The sequence below is a fragment of the Rousettus aegyptiacus genome, unplaced genomic scaffold (genome assembly GCF_014176215.1).
Source record: "Rousettus aegyptiacus isolate mRouAeg1 unplaced genomic scaffold, mRouAeg1.p scaffold_m13_p_4, whole genome shotgun sequence".
Taxonomy (NCBI): domain Eukaryota; kingdom Metazoa; phylum Chordata; class Mammalia; order Chiroptera; family Pteropodidae; genus Rousettus; species Rousettus aegyptiacus.
In genome coordinates, this window is record NW_023416307.1 from 75,613,392 (window position 1) to 75,635,111 (window position 21,720).

The 21,720-nt window shown below is 32.5% G+C and overlaps 1 protein-coding gene across 5 annotated transcripts in view; it reads right to left on the minus strand.

Annotated features, from left to right (window-relative positions):
• Window positions 1-17,017: 17,017 nt before the first annotated feature.
• EPHA3 (EPH receptor A3) overlaps window positions 17,018-21,720 on the minus strand; it is a 321,817-nt gene continuing 317,114 nt past the window's right edge. For 4 of the 5 annotated variants that reach the window (XM_016145837.2, XM_036219075.1, XM_036219074.1 and 1 more), the window contains one exon: window positions 19,469-19,729. In XM_016145837.2, the coding sequence (XP_016001323.2) occupies window positions 19,624-19,729 (106 nt within the window). In that variant the 3' untranslated portion in view covers window positions 19,469-19,623. Of the gene's footprint in view, window positions 19,730-21,720 lie in introns of all 5 variants that reach the window. The other variant, XM_016145836.2, reaches the window with a different exon arrangement.

Genomic DNA, 21,720 nt, shown 5'->3' on the forward strand with positions numbered 1-21,720 from the left:
TGCACAAATATTATACACATCATGAAGAGTAAATATAAGTACTAGGAAGAGTAAATAAATATCAATATTTCTGATTCACTAGTCAATATGCTTTCGCCAAGTCTATCTAAACATTTCATTGCTATAATTTGAAATTATTTGAAAAGATAACTGGCACTTCATTTAGGTATAAATGATACTAGTGACAATTTACACGAGTAAACAAAAATACTAAGACCAGGTCTGCAATATGGTTTATATTAACTTAGACTTTTTTAGTACTCATGGATTTTTCAATAAATTTTATCTTTGCATCAACAACAAAAGGGAGTCTTTTTAAAAATTATAAGGAAAAATCAAAAATATATAATGTAATGAACTTAATAATTTTGCATTTTTTATGTTTCCCAGTGTTTGTGAGAGTTTTAGTGATAAGTCACTGTACTTCCTATCTATTTAGTGTTACTATATCTACTAAAACTGATTAAAAATTAAGTTTTATTAAATACTTATATATATACTTGTGACAAAAATTAAGATAAACATCTCTAAAGTAAGAAGAATTAGTAGAATATCAGTACAGATCTATCAACATCTGGGTTTTTAACTTATGAAGCATGTGGACTTTTTATATGGATTCATTTAGTATATTTCTCAGGAAAATCTAAGAGAGTCGAATCTGAATTATATTATTTATAACATAGTATATAGAAAGACAATATATACACTTTAGGCCATTCAGATCATATTCAAAATAGGAAACTGAATGGAAAAGTGAAATTTATTTAGAAATTGCAGATAATCTTTATACTATTGAAAACATGCAATTTGATATATTATAGGCCCTGCCTATCATATTGTTGACACCCAGGAAATATTAATAGAAATAAAGGGGAAAAGAAGGAAGCCATGGAGAGAGGAAAAATACAAGAAAGAAGAAGAAGAAGGAGGAGGAGGAGTGGCAGAGGGAGGGAAAAAGGGAGAGAGAGGATGAAGGAGAAGGAGAAGAAGAAAAAATATAGACTCTTCCATATGTTTTTTAGAAAACAGTGGAATCCCCAGTAAAGCTGTATACGGCCAACTTCATGATAAAAACATGCTGTTAGCTGTATAATTAAGTGATGCAAAGATCCCCTAAAGGCAAATGTTGAGGCTAAGACAGATGTCCTCAATCATGAGAGTTCATACAAAAACATGCTCCATGTGGTTTAGGACAAAAGATGTATGGCTCAACTAGTTCACGAACAAGAGGAGTGCGCAGTGAACAGTCAAGGAAATGATACAAGATCAGCACTATGTTCATAATAGTGTTGGTGGTATAATAGCTAATGAGAACATACTATTAACAGTGGTTCATCTGCAGGCACAGGACTGAGCTTTTATTTTTAAGTAGTATTTTATAGTTATGTAAGGCTCAGTTGCTACATATGTTTGAAACTAAAATTAAGAGAAGCCTTTATCAAACCTCATCTTTTGATACATAAGCCTTTGACTTAGGGTAGGATAAATTATTAAAATTAGTTTCAGAACTAAAGGAAGAAATCATATCTAGCCCTCTTGGAAACTGTCTGTCTCACGCACACATCTAAGTAGCAAGTCAGTGTGCTCTAGCTCTGTTACAAGATCAACTTCAGTGATCCGCATTTAACATTTTAATCTAATGCTTCCTGAAATAAGCAGTCACTCTTAGGAAACCAATAAATTTGCTTCTTGCCCACAATTTAATAAGGATATTTCCATCACGAGTAAACAAACACAATCATAAAGCTATACAAGACTAAAAGCCCGCATAAAGGCCAGATTTTCTTCTCTAACAACCACATTGAATCAAACAGCTTGGAAAACTTTTCCATGCACTTACTCTATAGGATTAAATACTTCCTTTAATCAAAATACAAATTTGCTGAATGAATCAGATTGTCTCAGAGCCTTATGTATTTTCTTTTAATTATAAAAAGATGTTGGAAACATTTTAAATCATTTCAGACTTAATTTAATAATTTATGTGTCCTACATGGCAAGAAAATATATGGAGTACCCATTTACCACACTTAATATCTACTAGTAAATATATGTAGTAACACTGTAAACTAAGAATATATGGCTTATAATTTAAAACCAGGAAATGGAAATTAAGTTTTGTATTATTTAATTTGGGGCTGAAAAATAACTTCCATAGAAAGTCAAAATATTCTATTTCACTGAAGGAAACTTTCTACCTTATATAACTTTTATTATACATATTTCAAATGTCAAAAACAAAAGTCATTTCACTAATAATGAGAAATAAGAGAAGGCTTGTTCTGTTTTGAAAATAATTATTGATCACTTTAATGTAAATTATTATTATTGGTGTTGGTCAAACATCTAAAAATGGCTCCCAAATGACTTTTAAAGATTTGCTTTTTGAGCTCACTTTTTTCAGAATTCAATTTTGATAAACATAAATCCTAAGACCTGGCTTTTCACTGCACCAAGGTAAGTAAATAGGGGAAGGAAAGTACTACTCAAGTAGGTAAATGAAGGAAAAACACTTTACTTATAATGTTTCATTTTACCTTTCTAATTCTAATTATTATAATTATTTTTATATACATGACAAAGAAATTAAGTGTCTAGAATTTAGCAAATACTGAGTTCAACTAATAAAAACAGCTTAGGGTCTTGACCTCAGGTTTATTTGACTCTAACTCTTGATTTTTCCACCACAGTACTTTTTAACAAGCATAACAGAAAATATTCACAGTGACATATACTATCCGATGATATTTATATTTATTCACTTATCCATTCAAAATAGTCACTTTAAAAAACCCCTTTACTATTCAAAACATTAGAGTTTACAAATAATCCTTCACAAGTGTATAGTGTAATGGTTAAGGATGACCTTTAGACTGTTTTAGAATGTAGATATTAAGAAAAATGCATTTCATTTAACAAATGTAGGTTTATTTAATGATACATATATTGTGGAAAGGGCAAATTATCTTAGCATCTGAACTCTTGCAGGAGTGAAAAGAACTAAAATGTTTTCAGGCTTCAATGTTACCTTCAACATCATTATCACTATATTCTTTACCTTTCAATTTCACTAACATATCTAAACTAAGGCCCACAATCATGCCTGACAGAGGGTAGGTATCTCCAGCCAAGCAAATAAACAAAAAATACAGTATTTGTTGCCATTGCATAAATGGATGAATGTTTTGGCTTATTTTAGTACTCATAAGTAACTCGCTTAGTTGGTGTTTTTGTTTTTGTTGCCTCAGTTTATTGATCTACAACCAAATAAATAAATCACGGATGTGAGCTTATATTATAACAACACTGGTTTTTACAAATTTTAAAGATGTTGATGCCTTTATTAATATCTAAAGCTATAAAAATTACAAAAATAACAAATGAAGCTTTTTTTTTTTTAAAAAAAAAAGGAGAAATACAAACAGAATTTCTCCTACATGCCAAATAATCTATAATTATTATAAGAGGCCCCCGAACTGCTTTCAGTTAACTCTTTAAACTCTGGACAGGCCAGTTCAAAAAAAATTAATCAGTAGCACAAGCAATAAATCCATCTTTAATATTAATTCTTACAGAAAATATGACCATTTCAAAGAATATTTTAACTGATATACATATATATGTATACACAAATATATATGCATTCTTTCTGACTTAAAAATCAATACATGTAGTAATGCCATATTGTTTTATTTTTTCATATATAAGACTATAATTTTCAAATAAAATAAATTTATAGTCCTGAATATTAACTGCACTTACAGATTGTTAAAAAATGAAGAAGCTTTAAAAAACTACACTATTTCTCATTTAGTATAAGTAAAAAACAGACTCATTTCTTCTTCTAAACATTATCAGAAATTTTATGTATGGTCAGAGTTACATATGTGTATTATAATACTTTGAGCAACCACTAAAAAATAATATAAAGTGTTATATTAACAAAACAATAAAAATAAGCCAAAAGGGAATTCTAGAAAAGGTAAAGACTAAGTTACTCACAGGAAGGCAAGAAAAGAGAAAGAGCAGAAAAAGCAACAGAAGAAAAACAAAAACAAATAATAAATTGACAGACCTACGCTGCAATGTAATTACTTTATAAAAATTATTTAAATACTTTAATTAAACGACAGGATAGCAGAATAAATGTAACATTAATACCTAATTATGTAAAGTCTACAAAAAACTCATTTTAAATATAGTGACACAGGTATTGTTAATAATAAAACAATAGAAGAAAATATATTATGCAGATATTAATCTTATATAGCAGGAACAGCTATATTTGTATCATACAAAATAGACTTTAGAGCAAAGAAAATGAATAGAGAAATAGAAAGGTATCACATAATAATGAAATGATCAATCTACCAAGAAGATACAGTGATCCTAAATTTGTGTGCACCAAACAAAAAAAGAACTTCTCAATGCATAGAGCAAAAATGAATAGAGCTGAAAGAAAAAAATAAGTAAATTCACATTTATAATTGAAGATTTAAAAACCCCACTCTCAGCATTATATAGAAATGACAGACAAAAAGTGAGCAATGATATGAATAACTGAAAAATACTATCAAATGAGTTCTAATAGACATTGATAAAAATACTGCACTCGATGACAGCATAATATACATATTATTTAAGTGTCCATTCACCAAAGTAGACCATACCTTGAGTCATAAAACAAACCTCAACAAATTTAAAAGAATAGAAATCATATAGCATATGTTCTTTAATCATTATGGAATCAAACTAGAAAGAAATGACAGAAAGGCAACAGGAAAATCTATAAACATTTGAAAATTAAACAACACACTTGTAAATATTCTATGGTTAAAAGAATGTCTCAAAAATAATAAAATATACATAGCTCTAAATAAAAATTAAAATTAAATGTCAATATTAATGAGATATGCTTAAAGTAGCACTAATCTAAGGTCCTACCTCAAGAAACTAGAAAAATGAGAGAAACAAAACAAGTAGAGAAAAGAAATAATAAAGATAAGAGCAAATATGAATGAAAATCAAGCAGGAAATCAGAGAAAATCAATAAAACACAAAGACAGTTCTTCCAAAAAAGAAACAATAAACATGTTAAACTTCTAGAAAGAATAGAAATTGAAAATAGTTAAAATGTAAATCATAAATGTTAATAATGAAACAAGTGATATTACTTCAGACCCCATAGCTGTTAGAAATACTAGTATACACTACAAATTACTTTATACTCATAAATTTGACTACATATTAAAATTGATACATTTCCCAAAGACTACAAATTATCAAAACTCAACCAAAATGAAATATGTAAACTGAATAGTTCTACAACTGTAAAACAAATTGAATTTATAATTTTAATTCTCATTAGAAATAAATCTTCAGTCCTAGATAATTTCACTGGAAAATTCTATAAACAATTAAAAAGGAATGAATATAATTTTATACAATCTCTTCTAAAAAATAAAAGGAAATTATCTTCAACTTATTTTATGAGGCTTAATACTAAAAGCCCAACAAAAAAAGTAAAAAAAAAAAAATACAGAAGCAAAAAAGAGAAAGAAAACTGCATCTACATATCTCTATTGTATTTAGATGCAAAAATTCTTAAGGAAACCTCAGCAGGTAAAAAGTATTAAATACTTACACACCATGAACAAGGAAGATTTGTTTCAGGTTGCAATACTGGTTCAATACTTAAAAATCAATCAGTGTAATCTATAACATACATATATGTTAAAGAAGAAAATCACATGCTCATAGTAATTGAGACAGGAAAAACATTTGAAAAATTCTAACACCCATTTATGAAAAAATTCAGAAAACAGAGTAAAGAAGTTTCTCAATTTTATAAAACACACACACACACACACACACACACACACACAAACTTTCAACTAACATCATACTTAAAGATGAAAGACAGAATGTTTTCTCTCTAAAACTGGAAACAAAGCCAGAATCTTGCTCACCACTCTTATTCAATACAATACTAAAAGGTATAGCCAGAGCAATAAAGCAAGAAAAATAAATTTAAAATATATGGATTGGAAATGAAGATATAAAATTGTCACAATTTTTAGAGGGCATGATTGTGTACGTAGAGAAATTTCAAAGAATCTACAAAAATGAAAGCTTAAAACTAGTGAGTTCAACAAAGCAGTGGGATATAAAATCGAAACCAAAAAAAAAAATTATTTCTGTGGCAACTACAATAAACATGTGGATCCTGGAATCAAAACCACAATATCATTTATAATTGTGTCAAAGAAAATCACGTACTTATGTACAAGTTAAATAAAGCCTATTCAGGATATCAATAATAAAAATTATAAAACAGTGATGAAAGACATCAATGAAACTTAAATAAACAGAAAGATATATCCTGATCATGAAATGAAAAACCTAACATAGTAAAGATATCAATTCCACAAATATTATTTATAGTTTTAGTAAAAAAATCTATCAAATTTCACCATATTTTATACACTTATACAAATTGTGATATTTACTAAGGAAGTATTGTTTAATTATTTTATATACTTGAAGATATCAATACTTTCAATTTTCCTACAGTAATTCTTAATGAAGAAAGGACAGTGGGCGAAGGACTTGGTCCCTGCTCTCCAGTATAATAAAACTAATGTCTCCTTCTGAGACAAATGTTAGGTAGGTTTGCTTTCAGTTCAACATAAAAGGCTAAGGTTGTTTAAACTTGCATTTTCTTTCCTTCAGCACAATCTTTTCTGCATACAAGCATAACCTGGTTCTTTTTGCATCACTCTGTAGAAATTGGAGCTTGGGGAGCTAACACATGAAAAAGATGACACTCTGGCTACTGCTATTGCTTTGAGTGCCAAACCATCCATTGTCACTGACCTAGAAGCCTCATGTCTTCCACAAATGTCCATGAAAGTGTGACAGATTAACTTTGGTTTTTAAATAGGATAAATTCTCAGATGCGCCAAAATTCTTGATAGCTAGCTCTTTCACTGCCCTTTCCCCTGATATGCTTGTACTTGGAACTAGCCATTAAGTTGTGAGAAAGCCCAGGACACAAAAACAGGTCATGTGTGAGTATTCTAGCCAATAGCCTGGTTATGTCCCCAAATTACAGAAATATTGATAACTAGACATGTGAATAAATGATCCTTCAGATGATTGCAACCCCCAGGCTTTGATTTGTCCTTCTGAAGCTCAGAAAACATGGAGTAGAGTAAAGCTCTCTGCACTATGCCATGTCTGAATCTCTTACCCACAGAAAACTTGAGAGATACTTGAGTTTAATTGGTCTAGGGTTTTAAGCCACTAAGTGATATTACATAACCATAATACCAGAAACATTCATTAAAATGAGAAACAAACAAAAATTTAATATTTCTTGATTTATTTTATGTACATGTTGGTTAAAAGGAAAGGATTTCTGAAAAAAAAAATAGTCTTATTCTTGACTTTGGCATTCATTAATTCTTTAAATGTTAGTAAGTAATATATCACATATGTATTCTCTTCCTTCAAAACTGGAAAAGATATAATAGGATTCTTTTATTACATGTAGTGATATTGTATTAAAAGTATTTATCAGTTGAGTCCTATTAAGAAGATGGCAGAATAGGTAAATGCTCTGCTTGTCTGACAACCACATCAAAATTACAGCTAAACTACAGAACAACCATCATTGGGAATCTCCTGAAGTCTAGCTGAACAGAATCTTTACAACTAAGGAGAAACATAGAGGATATATCAAGACTAACAGGAGGTAGGGAGATGCAGAATGGGCTTGTTCCATACCCACATTTGGTGGTTAATAATCGGGAGAGATATCTTAGCTGCTAAGTCAAGGGGTCCCAGCCCCACACCAGGCTCCCCAGTCCAGATCACTGCCAGGAAGAAAAGTCCCCACAAGTTCTGGCTGTGAAAACCAGCTGAGATTGTGACTGAGTGAGACGGAGGGCTGCTGGAGTCACAGACATTCCTCTCAAAGGGCCTGTGTGTGGGCTGGACTCACTTACTCTGAGCTCCGGTTCTGAGGCAGCAGTTCAAAGGGTGCCAGGAACATACAAGGAGGAAATACATTTTCTGGCTTTGGGGCAAGGGCTGGAGGGGCAGCTTTATTCCTTTATTGAGCTTTCTCTCTTCCAATGTGCAGACACAGGCAGCTGCCATATCTGAGTCTCCATCACCCTGCCCTTCTGATTATTCTCTGAGACCCTGTTCCACCCAATTTTTAGGCCCACTCAAGCTGCTTCTGGTGACCTTTTCATACAAAGAGTCTTGGCTCAAACTGCAGACTTTCCTAATATCTCTCAAAGGTTCATAAAACCTAAGCATCTAGCCTTGGTTTGCCCTGTACCTCTTGCTAAGCAGCCCCATGCCCACTACTAGTGGCAGCTAGCCTTGGTTTTCAGCTTAGCCTCTCTCAGGCACCTCCAAGCCCAGTGCAGGAGGAAGATATCTGCAAATTGCTTTGTGGCTTGTGCCAGATGACCTCGGGCAGGGAGAAACTGAAAATGAACTTGGCCTGTGTTGAGGCCTCTCCCAGGAGGCCCCAGGGACTGGTACACCCAGTGGCCAGCTTTGTACCAGCTGAAGCACCACTGGGGCTGTATTCGAAGAGGACACACCCAAAGGGCAGACTGAGTAGGCACCACAGACTTGCTAAAGTGAATCCTACTCTGTAGTATGGCCTCTTCACAATAGCTTCTCCAGCGTAGTCACTCACCAGACTTCACAACCAATCAGCTTATGAGTCAGCCCCTCCCACTGACATGCAAACAACAACCAAAGCTCAACTACAACTGGAAGACACACACACAATATATACAAGGGACACACCTGAAGCACCCAACTTAGGTGATCAGGGAGACTGTACCACTGGATCCCATAGGTCACCTACTACATAAGACTACTCGACTAAGACCGGGAGACATAGCAACTCTACCTAATACAAAGAAATAAACAAAAAGAACAAGCCAAAATGGGAAGACAAAAAAAAATGTATTCCAAATAAAAGAATAGAACAAAACTCCAGAAAAAGAAAAAAAAAATTGAGACAAGCAATCTACCAGAAGCAGATTTCAAGAAACTGGTTATAAGGATGTTCAACAATCTCAGCAAGAACTTCAACAATATAGAAAACATGAAAACAGAGATAGAAAACAACAATGACGACAACACAAAAACAGTCAAAAATGAAGAATACAATAGCTGAATGAAGAATACATTAAAGGAATCAATAGCAGATTAGATGAAGCAGGAATAGAATCAACAATTTAGAAGATAAGGTAACAGAAAACATCCAATCAGAAACAGCAAAAAGAAAAAGAATTTAAAAAATGAGGATAGTTTAAAGTGCCTCTGGGACAATATCAAGCATATCAACATTCACATCATATGGGGTACAGAAAGAGAAGAGAGAGCGCGAGGAATTGAAAACCTATTTGAAGAAACAATGATAGAAAACTTCCCTAACCTGGTGAAGAAAATAGACATGCAAGCCCAGGAAGCTCAGAGTTCCAAACAAGATGAGCCCAAAGAGGCCCACACCAAGACATATCATAATTAAAATGCCAAAGTTTAAAAACAAAGAGACCCTTAAAAGCAGTTGGAGAAAAGCAGTTAGTTATGTACAAAGGAGCTCCCATAAGACTGGCAGCTGATTTCTCAACAGAAACTCTGCAGGCCAAGAGGAATTGCCATACAATATTCAAAGTGATGAAAAGCAAGGACTTTCAATGGAGATTACTCTACCTAGCAAAGCTATCATTTAGAATTGAAGGACAGGTAAAGAGCTTTCCAAAACAACAACAACAACAAAACCAAAGAAGTTCATCACTAACAAACCAGTATTACAAGAAATGTTAAAAGGACTTCCTTAAGAAGAAGAAAATGAAAAAATGATCAAAAATATAAATAATAAAATGGCAATAACTACATACAATCACTTTAAATGTAAATGGATTAAAAGACAGGGTAACTGAATTGATATGAAAATAATACCCTTGCATGTATTGCTTCCAAGAGTCTCATATCAGATCAAAAGTCACACAGACTGAATGTAAAAGAATGAAAAGAGATATTTCAGGAAAATGGAAAAAAAAAATCTAGGGTAGCAATACTTCTACCAGACAAAATGGACTTTAAAACAAAAGCTATAACAAGAGACAAAGAAGGACCCAGTAATCCTACTTCTGAGTATTTATCTGATCAAACCCAAAACACTACTTCTAAGAGATACGTGAATCCATATGTTTATAACAGCATTTACAGTAGTAAAGATGTGGAAGAAACCTGGGTGTCAATCATTGAGTGAACAGATAAAGAAGAGCTGCTACATGTATCCAATGGAATACAACTCAGCCACGAAAAGAATTAAATTTTGTCATCTGCAACAGCAAGGATGGACCTAGAAGGTATTATGCCAAGTAAAGTAAGTCAGACAGTGAAAAACAAATGCCATATGATTTCACTTACATGTTGAATTTAAAGTACATTTTTAGAGTTGCTAGATGGGAGGAAATTTGTGGGGGTGGGCAAAGAAGGGGGAAGGAATAAGAAGTACATATTAATAGTCATAGGGATGTAAAGTACAGCATAAGGAATATAGTTGATAATATTGTGATAACTATGTATGATGTCAGATGAGTACTAAATTTATTGGGGTGATTGCATCATAAGTTATATAAATGTCTAATCTCTATGTTGTGCATGTGAAACTAATATAATATTATATGCTAACTGTAACTGAAGCTAAATAAAATCATAAAAAGTAATAAATAAAAAAGATGAAAAAATAGTATCATTCAACAATTATGAATTGTTTCTATGGGCCAGGCCATGAACCAGGTTATATGTTAGATTATACTTGCCTTTACAAAAATCTCTCTCTCTCTCTCTCTCTCTCTCTCTTTCTCTTTCTCTTTCTAGTGTTTGAGAGAAACATTGTGCTAAGTGGAACTCAATTATATTTTATTCACTGGATTCATGCCATCTTAGTTGAAAAAGGTAATATTAATTATTTATTTTCTAACAATACATTTACAATTAATTCAGCAAATATTTATTGTGTACCCATTTATCTATTGTGTTTCAGGCACTGTTTTAGGGATTTGATAAATGATGCACCACTATTAGGCTACAATTTACAGCAGTTTCATGCTAGAAACTCCCATGCCCAAATGATGCCTCAAACTGAACTGTAGCCAACTAAACAAAGAAAATATTCTTATTTGCAAAATATCTTTGAAATTTTAAAATAAAACAATTTAATCTATTTAATTCTGTAAGCATATACTAACCATTCTTGTATTGAAACAATTTGGTTACCCTAAGATGTCACTGTAACATGATTTCAATCATTCACAGAGTATGAATATACATATATATAAAATCTCTAGAATCAGAAACATGAAACAAATTCAGTATTAAGGAATCTGTGTTCCAAGATAAATAATAATATTGGTGAATTGAGCATTGGTGAAAGAGAGTATCCAAATGAATTTTGACTGGAGTCTTTTTTTCCATTTTTGTATTGCTGAGTTGCTGATATGAAATATATATTTATTATATGAAGCATATCTATGGCAGTTAAATTCAGATAGTGTTATCTATAACAATTTGTATTGGCTTCCTCCCAAGGTTTTTGATTTGCCATGTATGAGAATAAATGAGAACCATATGAAAGTCAATAAGTTCTTGATAGTACATGACATTTTGTGTTCTCTCATCCTTGATTTTAGCAAACATTCCAAGGTTTTGGCTTCCATCATTGAGGGTGATAGGCTTCAAAAATGTTAGGGCTTTTTTTTTTTTTTTTTGGCTTCAGAAAAGAATCCCAACTTAACATACTTCCATAAATCATTGGTGTGGAAATCTGTCAGAAAATAGCACAAGAGTACTACTTTTTCCTTGTGGTATTTGGTCTCTCCAAATTAGATTATTTGTTGAATGTTCAAGGGAGCATATTTGCTTGAAGAGTTCACCATATGTCAGACAAATCTCATGCTCTTGAAATAGAGTTCACAGAAATAAAATCAAGGGTAACTGTCTGTTCCTTCCTCTACCACGGTGATAAGAATTGAAGAATTCTGCAGAAATATGACGCAGTCACTGAGTAATATTATGAGCATTGAAAAGGGCCAAAATGGAGACTACACAAGTTCTTAAACCCAGAGTGCATTTCATAATTGTCTTTCAGATTTTATCCTCATTATTAACATTATATTGACAGGTAGTCAGCCAGAGAAAGGATCCTGGAGTGATTTTGACTACAATTCTTCTACTTGCTAGCTCTATTCTCTGGCATGATTATTAACCACTTTAAGCCTCAACTTATGAAATAGATAATGTACTCCATCCACAGAGATTTTAGAGAAAATTAAATAAAATAATATACATTGAATGCTGGGCAAAGAGTAAATGCTCCATTGATATTAGTTATTTTTTGGAACAAGTAAATATAATACATTCATGTGTGCACATGTACATAACAGAAATTAGTTTTTAAATTGTTATTTGTTGTTATTATTACTGTTATCACTTTTAAAACTTCTAATTTAAGTGCAAAATCATCTCTCTTCAAAGAAGAAATTTGAGAGCCAACTTAACAAGGAAAATATAATTTAATTAAGACTATTTTCCATCAAACTGTAACTGGGTTTTCCCAGAGAACTTCAGGGTGAAGACTTCTGTAAACCTTCAAAATCTTCATTTTATAGTGTATTTAACTCTACCACTTATTTTCCTAAATTGGGTCTCGATCCCCTGGGTCAATAGAATGTGTATCCCAGATGCCCCATAAGAAGGGTTGGTTTTAGTAGGCATGTTGACGTTATTTGTACATAGTAAGAGAGTATAAAGGATCAGAAAAGCTTTGGCATTTACCTTGTTAAATTTTTATAGCTATGGTCTGGTTCAAGGGTCTACTTAACCGACTTAACTACACTAAGAAAAATGAGAGCATTGAGACCAATGAAAGGAGTCCACAAAATTCTATGAAAATGAACCAGTTCTAGCAGAAATCAGTATATTTAATGATCCAAGATACACAACTAGAACATTAACTAGCTTTATTGACCTTGAGGAAATTTACACATTTCCCTATAAGGACAAAAAAATTCCAGGGACATTCTCCTTTATTATATTATAAAAAATTGTTTTAATACATGAATTCAACATCAATTTTTTAAATGTTTATTATATACCAAGCATTGCAATTGCTAAGGGGGCACAGTATTTAACTAGGCACAATTTCTGTTCAAGCTACCCTCAGCCATGACTAGGGATGTGGCATAAAAAAAGACAATTTCAATAGAAGATGATGTGTTATGCAAGATCAATCACAGGGTTCTTTTGCTGCAAACACCAAAAGGACACCTAATCTCATTCTGGGGAGGTAAAGAGACTCGAAGAATGAATAGAGATTGCTTAGGTGATTCTGGAAAAGGAAAAGAAATGTCAAAGACTGATGCACAAAAAAAGGAAAAAAGTATGGCATACTCAGAGAACTACAAGTGATTCAGTGCACTGTGTACAGTGTATGGAGGTAGTGGAGAGGGAAGAGGATATGGAGAGGACCAGTATTTTATTCGAGGTAGATTTTGCATAAGAGAGCTAAAGTATTCTGGGTTTTTTTTGTTTGTTTGTTTGTTTGTTTGTTTGTTTGTTAGAAATGGTAAGTTGGGAGCTGCAGGCTAAGTTTAGCCCTTGAATAAATCTTCTTCATGATTAAATGGGTTACCACATTTAAAGAATATAAAAATTTCCCATAAAAACTCAGATTAGGAATTCTCTTGGAAGTTCAGGAATTTACATTGGACTCATGTTGCCTTGTCTCTGAGAAGTTTCTTTTGGAGGAATGAAGGATGCTTTCATGAGTCACCACACTCTTCACCTATTTCACTTGTTTATATAACTTGCCAGGCCCTTGAGGCATTTGTGTTTGCAATAGGAAGTACAAAATTAAGTGTGCTCTAATATATTAGTGTGACTGATATTGGAGATATCAGGACTGGATGCAGATGCATCATTTAGGACATTTTTTTTTGGTAATCTAGAGAAGTGATGAGAGACCAACAGAGGTTGTGTTGGGAGACAGAGAACACAAATTAGCATTCCTAAAATGGTGTATGGCTTAGGCAATCAAAAATTAAATAGAGGGAAGAGGAGAGGATGATATTTTACTTGCCAGGTTAATTACCTTAAGAGTCATTGTCTCAAGTTAGGAGCAGACAGCAAGAAGGAGTTAGACCTGCAAAAATTTTGGTGGAAATGACTAGGAAGAAATGGGACAGGTACTAAAAGAAGGCACAGGGAGCTTTCAGACTGAAAGACATCTGAAAGGAGAACCCAAAGGAGGGAGGATTGGGTACGAAGCTCAGATTTCAGTGCACCTCTGAGAAAAGGTTAGCCAGGATGGTTAGAGTATGAGATGAAGGTCACACATTACTGGATTCTATCACTTGAGAAGGGATGGTCCAGCTTTAGTAATTCCACCATGTTCCATGGGGTGGTGTAAACTATGCTGGAAATTTTGAAAGCACAGCAGCTTGAGGTTGTCTGTTAATTGCTCTCCTTCTAGTACATTCTCTCTTTAAAGGAGATCTAAACAGTTCATGCCCAAAGCAGACACAAGTGCCCATTGCTAGAAGTATTGGATTCAAGTAATGACAGAAAAGAGTTAAAAATGGTTGTCTGTAGAGAATAAAAAATGGATGGAGTTAGCAAGAAACTGATGCTTCCTTAATAGTCTTTTAGAATTAGCTGCCATTTACGTGTTACATATAGGTAATTATGAAGGACTTGTGTCAGAGATTGCTATATGGATTGTGAAAACTATTTAGGCACACTACCTCTCCCACATTCCCTTGCCATTAAGTACAGCAATATGATTGATTTCTAGTCAACAGAAGGAGAGAGAAGTGATATGTGCCACTCATAAGCAGGGCTCATAAAATCTGTCACATATAATTCTTTCTTTGATTTTACTGGCTGGAAGCAAAGGATTCCAGGGTCTTACACTCTCCACAGATGGAGAGAGTATGGGAACTGAATCATTGCAAGCTAGGCCACCTGGCTAAACAACTAGTTAGGGTTACTCCGTGTTTAAAATTGTGTGTTTTATTTTTATTTTTTTTAAATTTTAAACTAATGATATTTGGAGATTTAACTATTACAGTAGCTAGCATTAATCTAAGAAAGGTGGTTCAAAATAAAGATATGCTTGTGTATATCACAATTAAAGATATGTAAATTTTTACACATTGTCAGAAATACCTTTTACCTTTGAATTTTTTTCTATCGGTTCAGACTCACATCTTCAATACCTATGAACTTATTAAGATTTAGCTAACACTGTTAATTTGGCAAGTTCATAATGTTAAATTAACTTCTTATTCCCTACTTCGACTATAGTGGTGCCATCATTTCCACAAACAATCAGGATCTATATTTTATTTGATTCTTACCTTTTAAACATTCTCCTATTATATTTTTAAATTCTGTTTCTTCTCCTTTCTTTATGTGTCTTCGTATGCATTCCATCCTTCACAGTCTATTACCACTATTTTAGAGTAAGTGCATAGCTTCATGGCAATAACACTAAAACAGATTTCTAATATCATATAGTCTACTTCATTGACAGCTTCTCCCCAAATTATTTTTTGAAAATTACCACTGTCACTGTCCCCAGAGCATTTTTTTGGATTATAGTAGCAATTATATTATGGAAAGGACACAGGAAAAGAAGGTTCCAGTTTGAAATATCAGTTTTTCTGTTACTAGGGTGACCTCAGGAAGAATTCTGAGTCTTGATTTCATCATCCATTAAAAGGGGGTCAAATCTACTATTCACAGGATTGTTTCAAAGATTAAATAAGGTAACTCGTAGATAGTGATAGCAAAATACTTGTCTCATCATGGTGCTTAAGGCATGTTTATTAAATCAATAAATATATTATTCTTTACCTAATTTCCTTTATTTAACTAATCTACTTACAAATTAATGTTTACTTCAGTTAACATGATCAAATGCTTTTTTACCTTTAAGGAAAGCTTAAATCTGATCTGTTTTATTATCTTTCCCTGTATACTTCCACCTCTGTTCAAGTCTTGCTCACTTATCTAGCCTTACATTTTTAGTTAGCTTTATTGGTTTTCATGTACAATAATTTTCTTTAAGTAGATTTCAAATGACTAGGGACCTACTTTATACAAAATATCAGGTGTTGCAGTTATAGGTTTTTGGTTTTTTTATTTGTTTTATTTGGCCTGTCAAGAATTCCTTTTTTTTTTTTTTTTTCATAAATGATATTCTGACTTTCTTTTGAATGTAAACCACTCGGAGACCTCTAATCCCTGTAGATCATCAGTTCCACCTAACTATATCCACTATTTCCAAAGGTAAGAACAGGACTGAGTATTTGCCAGTCTGAGTAATTCATTTCCCAAGCAATTCAAATAGGGCTTGTGAGCCAAATAAGGGTCTAGAATTTCTATTGGAACTGGGATTACAATGTAGCATTATGTAAACTATAGCAATATTTTAAAAGATTTAAATATTGAAAATATTAAATCTGCAAATTAACCTAGTTAGTAGAAAAATAGGGTTAAGTTAACTATTTAAGACAAACAATAAAAGTTATATTTTATCCATCCGTGTCTGATCTCTTAGCTAGGAAGTTTATCTATCTACTTCTCAGTCGCATAGACTAAAAATTTTTTTCACTTAAACTAATTTATTTGTTTTTGTCACTTGTAATCAAATGAGAACTGCCTAATACAGTGTTTTTTGAATCATGAAGAAAATATTTACTGATTATTATTCTAGCTTACTCATAATGAGGTTTAGACAAAAAATGTAGATTATATATCATAAATCCCTCTTCACTAATGGAGAAAAAAGAAACAGAAGCACATTCTTCATGACATAGAAATTTCATTATTTTGCTGTTTAAATAAGCACATATTTAATAAAATTTTTAAAAGCTTCAAAGACCACTTCTGTATTCCAATCTGTAAAAAATATTTTCATTATGTTTATTATAAAAATATAAATGTTTCCACTACAAATCATTTTACATTAGTAAGAGGCCATCTACATTGTACAACATAAAATAAATGAGTAATGTTTTGAAAATACAAGTGTAAAGTAAATACATACTGCCAATCATATCACATTTATACATGGTTTAATTGCTACTTAGGACAGAATAATCTGGGCAAGTTACCAGAAATAAATAATATATGTAAACCAAATATAAGATACAAAACAATAATATGGTACATAACATTATGAAGAAGATGTGGTTTCATGTTTATTGAAAATCAATGCAGTTCCTGTACAAAGAGATGGCCATAAGCATTCTAGTACCTCTACTCCACAGTTAAGAATCGTACACTGTTATGTTTACATATGTACAGGGTAAGAATTGTGTAAAGTAAATTTATAAGAGGTCAGATAGAAAAATAGTGAAAAATGAAAAGCAATATACTGTGTATACAATCTCTACTTTGAAATGGACACGAGGGATGAATTAAGTGAAAAAAGATTCAATAATTCTTGATTTGTATTAGTTCTTGAAATGCACAGGTTTTGTTGAGTATGTTCAGAATAGTATCTATAAAAGTAAATTCTAGTGTGAGATAAAATGAGACTCAAACCAGACTCAGATCTCAATCTAACGTTTTACAACAAAATATTTGATCAAAAATGTTTTTTAGCTGCTTTTAGTTGGTTTATGTAAAATTTGTGATTAATTTCGTAATTACATATGTTTTTTAAAAAAATTCATGCTCTTATATATCCAATACATAATTCTAGTTAGATTATTTGATTATAAGGAATATTGCCAAATTTAAGAAATAATCTCATATATCAAGGATCACAACTTAAGCATTATGACACTAAATTTACAAAAGATAAGCACTTGTGAATTTTGATCTGTGATTGTAAGCTACATAATGTTCCATTTTGCATGAGAACATAAAGTTTGCAGCACTGTTTTATTCATTCTATTCTTGTTATGTATGCATTTTTTTTTCCCATAACACAATCATATGAGCATTAGAAGAAATATAGACAGAGCTAAAATGTTGCTTCGCAATACATTAGTGGCTAGATCTCCACCAGGTACATCTTTTCAAATATTACTGAGTATGTGCATATTTGACCTTTATGGAATAGTAAGTCTAAGTTCCTGCAATAAGAGATCTTTCCACTGTTTACAGATTTTGAACATTTGCTAGATAACCATCTATTTTGAAAATTATATGCTCAGTAAATGCTTCTAAGCTATACACCAAAATTATAACAGGTGCATTTCAGTGGAAGACTCTTAGAGATAATACCTGCTATTGATGATCACAATGTTAAATTAGTTTAACTAAATTTCAGTGATACAGATGACTATTTGAGTTATCATCATTTCCTAAAAACAGCTCAACAATTTTAAGCAAAGATATTGAGTGATATTTCAAAGCCAGTCAGCAAGTGATTTTTTGACTCATGCATTGGTCTATAGGCTGTGTTGCCAATTAATGCAGCAAACTAAATAAAGTTTCAATTCTTTCCAGGGTAGCTACTTTCTATTTAAGAACTCTAATACAGCTTCTTTACCAATAGATGGAGTTAATGGTTTCATAAGTACCATTGTAGGGCAGGTATGTCATTGAGAATCCATTACATACAAGCCAGTATATTACACTAAATTAGGAGCATACAGTTTATAACAAATGGTGAGACAAAAATGGATAATTTAGACTGTGGGAGATTTGGTTAGTTAATGAATAGGAAAGAGTTTGGTTTCTTTCTTTTTATACATATAGATGGTGATACATATAAGTGGATGGCTCAAAAATCTGGAAAAAAACCCACGTCATTCTCTATGTCTAGTTTACCATGTCTCCTACTGCTGACAATTTGAGAGAGCATTTGGCACTTGGCTGTAACAAATCCAAATTAAATCATCAAGGCATAAATAGAAAACAAAAACAATTCAAAAGAAAATAAATATGTACTTTTCTTCAACATTAAGATTTTTTTTACACAATAATACTTAAGGAAGCTAACAATTAAAAATGTGTAGTACTTAAAAAAACTACAGACTTCATTTCTATATGCTTTTAACAGATAAAAGAGAATAATACAATGAAAAGGTAGTAAATATGGCCAGATAGTTTGAGGTATAAACTCCTCTGTTTTGCTTGCTTTAAAAAAAAAAATACCAGTTACAGATTTCTTCTGTGTATAAAAATATCACAAGTCTTTTCTTTTGTGGCTATTAGCAAACAGAGCCACCATGTTTGTTGTGTTATTCACTTGTTTGTTTTTTCATAGTCAGTAGATATTCAATGGCTCTAAGCTAGTTTTTCATCATTTCGTGCTGAAACGTTTTAATTTAATCCATAAACTAATATAAAAAACAATTACAAAACAAAATACACCCACCCACCCATCCACTAAATGATAGGGGAAAATAAAGAGTTTTTAATTCCATTTTAAGGCATTTGTACTCATATCTGAGTATCTTATTGGGCTTGAAACTTCCGCCAGTATTTCCAGCATTATGATCTGTCTGCAGAGTGATGCTATATCTTCTACAGCCACCACTTCCTTCCAAAAGTAGCACTTTACACTGGAACTGGACCATTCTTTGATTGTGTTTCTAGAGCTTTAATGCTACTAATGATCTTCTTCTGTGGTCCAACCACAGTGACACCAACCTTTTTCATGTCACTGTAGAAAAAGAGAAAATGTCTGGTGAGAATCATGGTTTCCTGGATAGTATGTAAGCATGAGATTTTCATGTAGCAGCACTTGTACAATCATATATCCCAGTGCTTTGAACTTAATTTTTTTTTCATCATCTGTGTATTATATCCTGGCCGTTCCACCTCTATCCTTATGGAAGAACATAAATGATATAGTAGGTTAAATAGTGTCCCTTCAAAATTTCTATCCACCCAGAACCTCACCTGGTGAACTTATTTGGAAATAGAATCTTTTCAGATGTGATTAAGACAAGGATCAAGATAAAATCATACTGGGCTAGAGTGGGCTCCAAATTGAATACAACTATTCTTATTATAGACAGGACACACAGTAACACAGAGAAGAAATCCTCGTACAGATGGAGGCAGAGGTTGGAGTTATGTTGTCACAAACCAAGGGATGCTGGGTTCTACCAGAAGCTGGAAGAGGTAAGGAAAGATTCACCCTTACAGATTTCAGAGCAAGTGTGGAGCAAATGTGGCCCTTCCAATACCTCGATTTCTGACTTCTAGCTTCAAGAACTGTTAGAAAATAAATATTTGTTGTTTAAGCCAATAAGTTTGTGGTAATTTGTTATGGCAGCCCTAGGACACTAATGGAGATGGTTACACATACTTTCTGGGACATTATCCCATTTGCTTGAATCTGGGCTAGCTAGAGACTGCTTCGACTGACAGAATGTCAGAAGAGATGCTGTATTAGTTGCTGCACTTGGGTCTTCAGAAACTGTCAGGTTCCACTTGTTATCTCTTGAGACACACTCTCTGGGCCTCAAGGTGCCATATAAGAAATCTGAGTACCCTGAGACATTGGAGTGGCCATGCATAAGCGATTTGTCTGCAATTTCAGCTATGTAGCAATCTGCACCAGGTAAGACATGAATACAACCATGTAGCTAGAATGAATACAAGCCCCCGAGCTAGACTAGATTCAAAGTAGATGAACACTTCACTTAACACTAACACTACAACAGAAAAATCACCTGCCAGAGCTCTTCCCAAATTTATAAGCTGTAACACTGTGGTACACAGTGAAATGGTTGTTGTTTCAGACCTTAAGTTTTGAAGAAGTTTGTTGTTAAACATAGATAACTGAAACAATTGCTTTAAAATATAAAGTTCTTCCAAAGTAGAATAAAATATCTTTATTCATCAAAGCTATTAAATTTAAAAGAGCTTAAACTCAGAAACCAGATATAAAAATAAAGACTATAATAACATAAAAATTGTATTTAAGAAAAAGAGTTATTTAAACACATACCAATGATTAATTAAATATTCTTAAAACAAATAATTAGTTCACATATCTGCCTCTTCCAATTCATTTATCACTATTCGGCATATTGCCTTTCTTTCAATTTATTATTTTTTTATGCTCCATCTTGTACCACAAGAATGTGAATTACATGTAAACAGGGATTCTTATTGGCTTTGACTCTGATTTTCATCCACACTCTGAACAATGGCTATTGTTTAGTAGGGGCTCAATATGTATTTACAAAAGAATGAATCAATAGTCCAAATACATTTATCTGGAAATTTAACATAGGAGTTAAGTATCACTTGGCAAAAAACTTCAGAAAAAATTGAGCATGGCAAGAAGAAAAAACACATATGTGCAAACACAAACACACACACATATACAGACATAAACACACATAGAAGGGAGTACTCTATATTGAGCATAAAGTAAAGAATATAAAATTGGGATTTCAACTATTTAGAAATGGATGAACTGATTTCTTAAGAAGTGAGTTCCTAGGCAATAAGGTATGCAAGCAAAAAATAGTTAATTAACCTTTAAGAAGAAATTAGATGTAATTTTTTTAAGTATCTACTGCATTAAATTAACCACAACCGGTGTATTCCTATTAACCGAGCTGAGGGTGAAATTCCTGATGACCTGCAAGTCGCTCCCTGCTGCCATTTAAGAGGCGAGTTCTCTGTGGACAACTT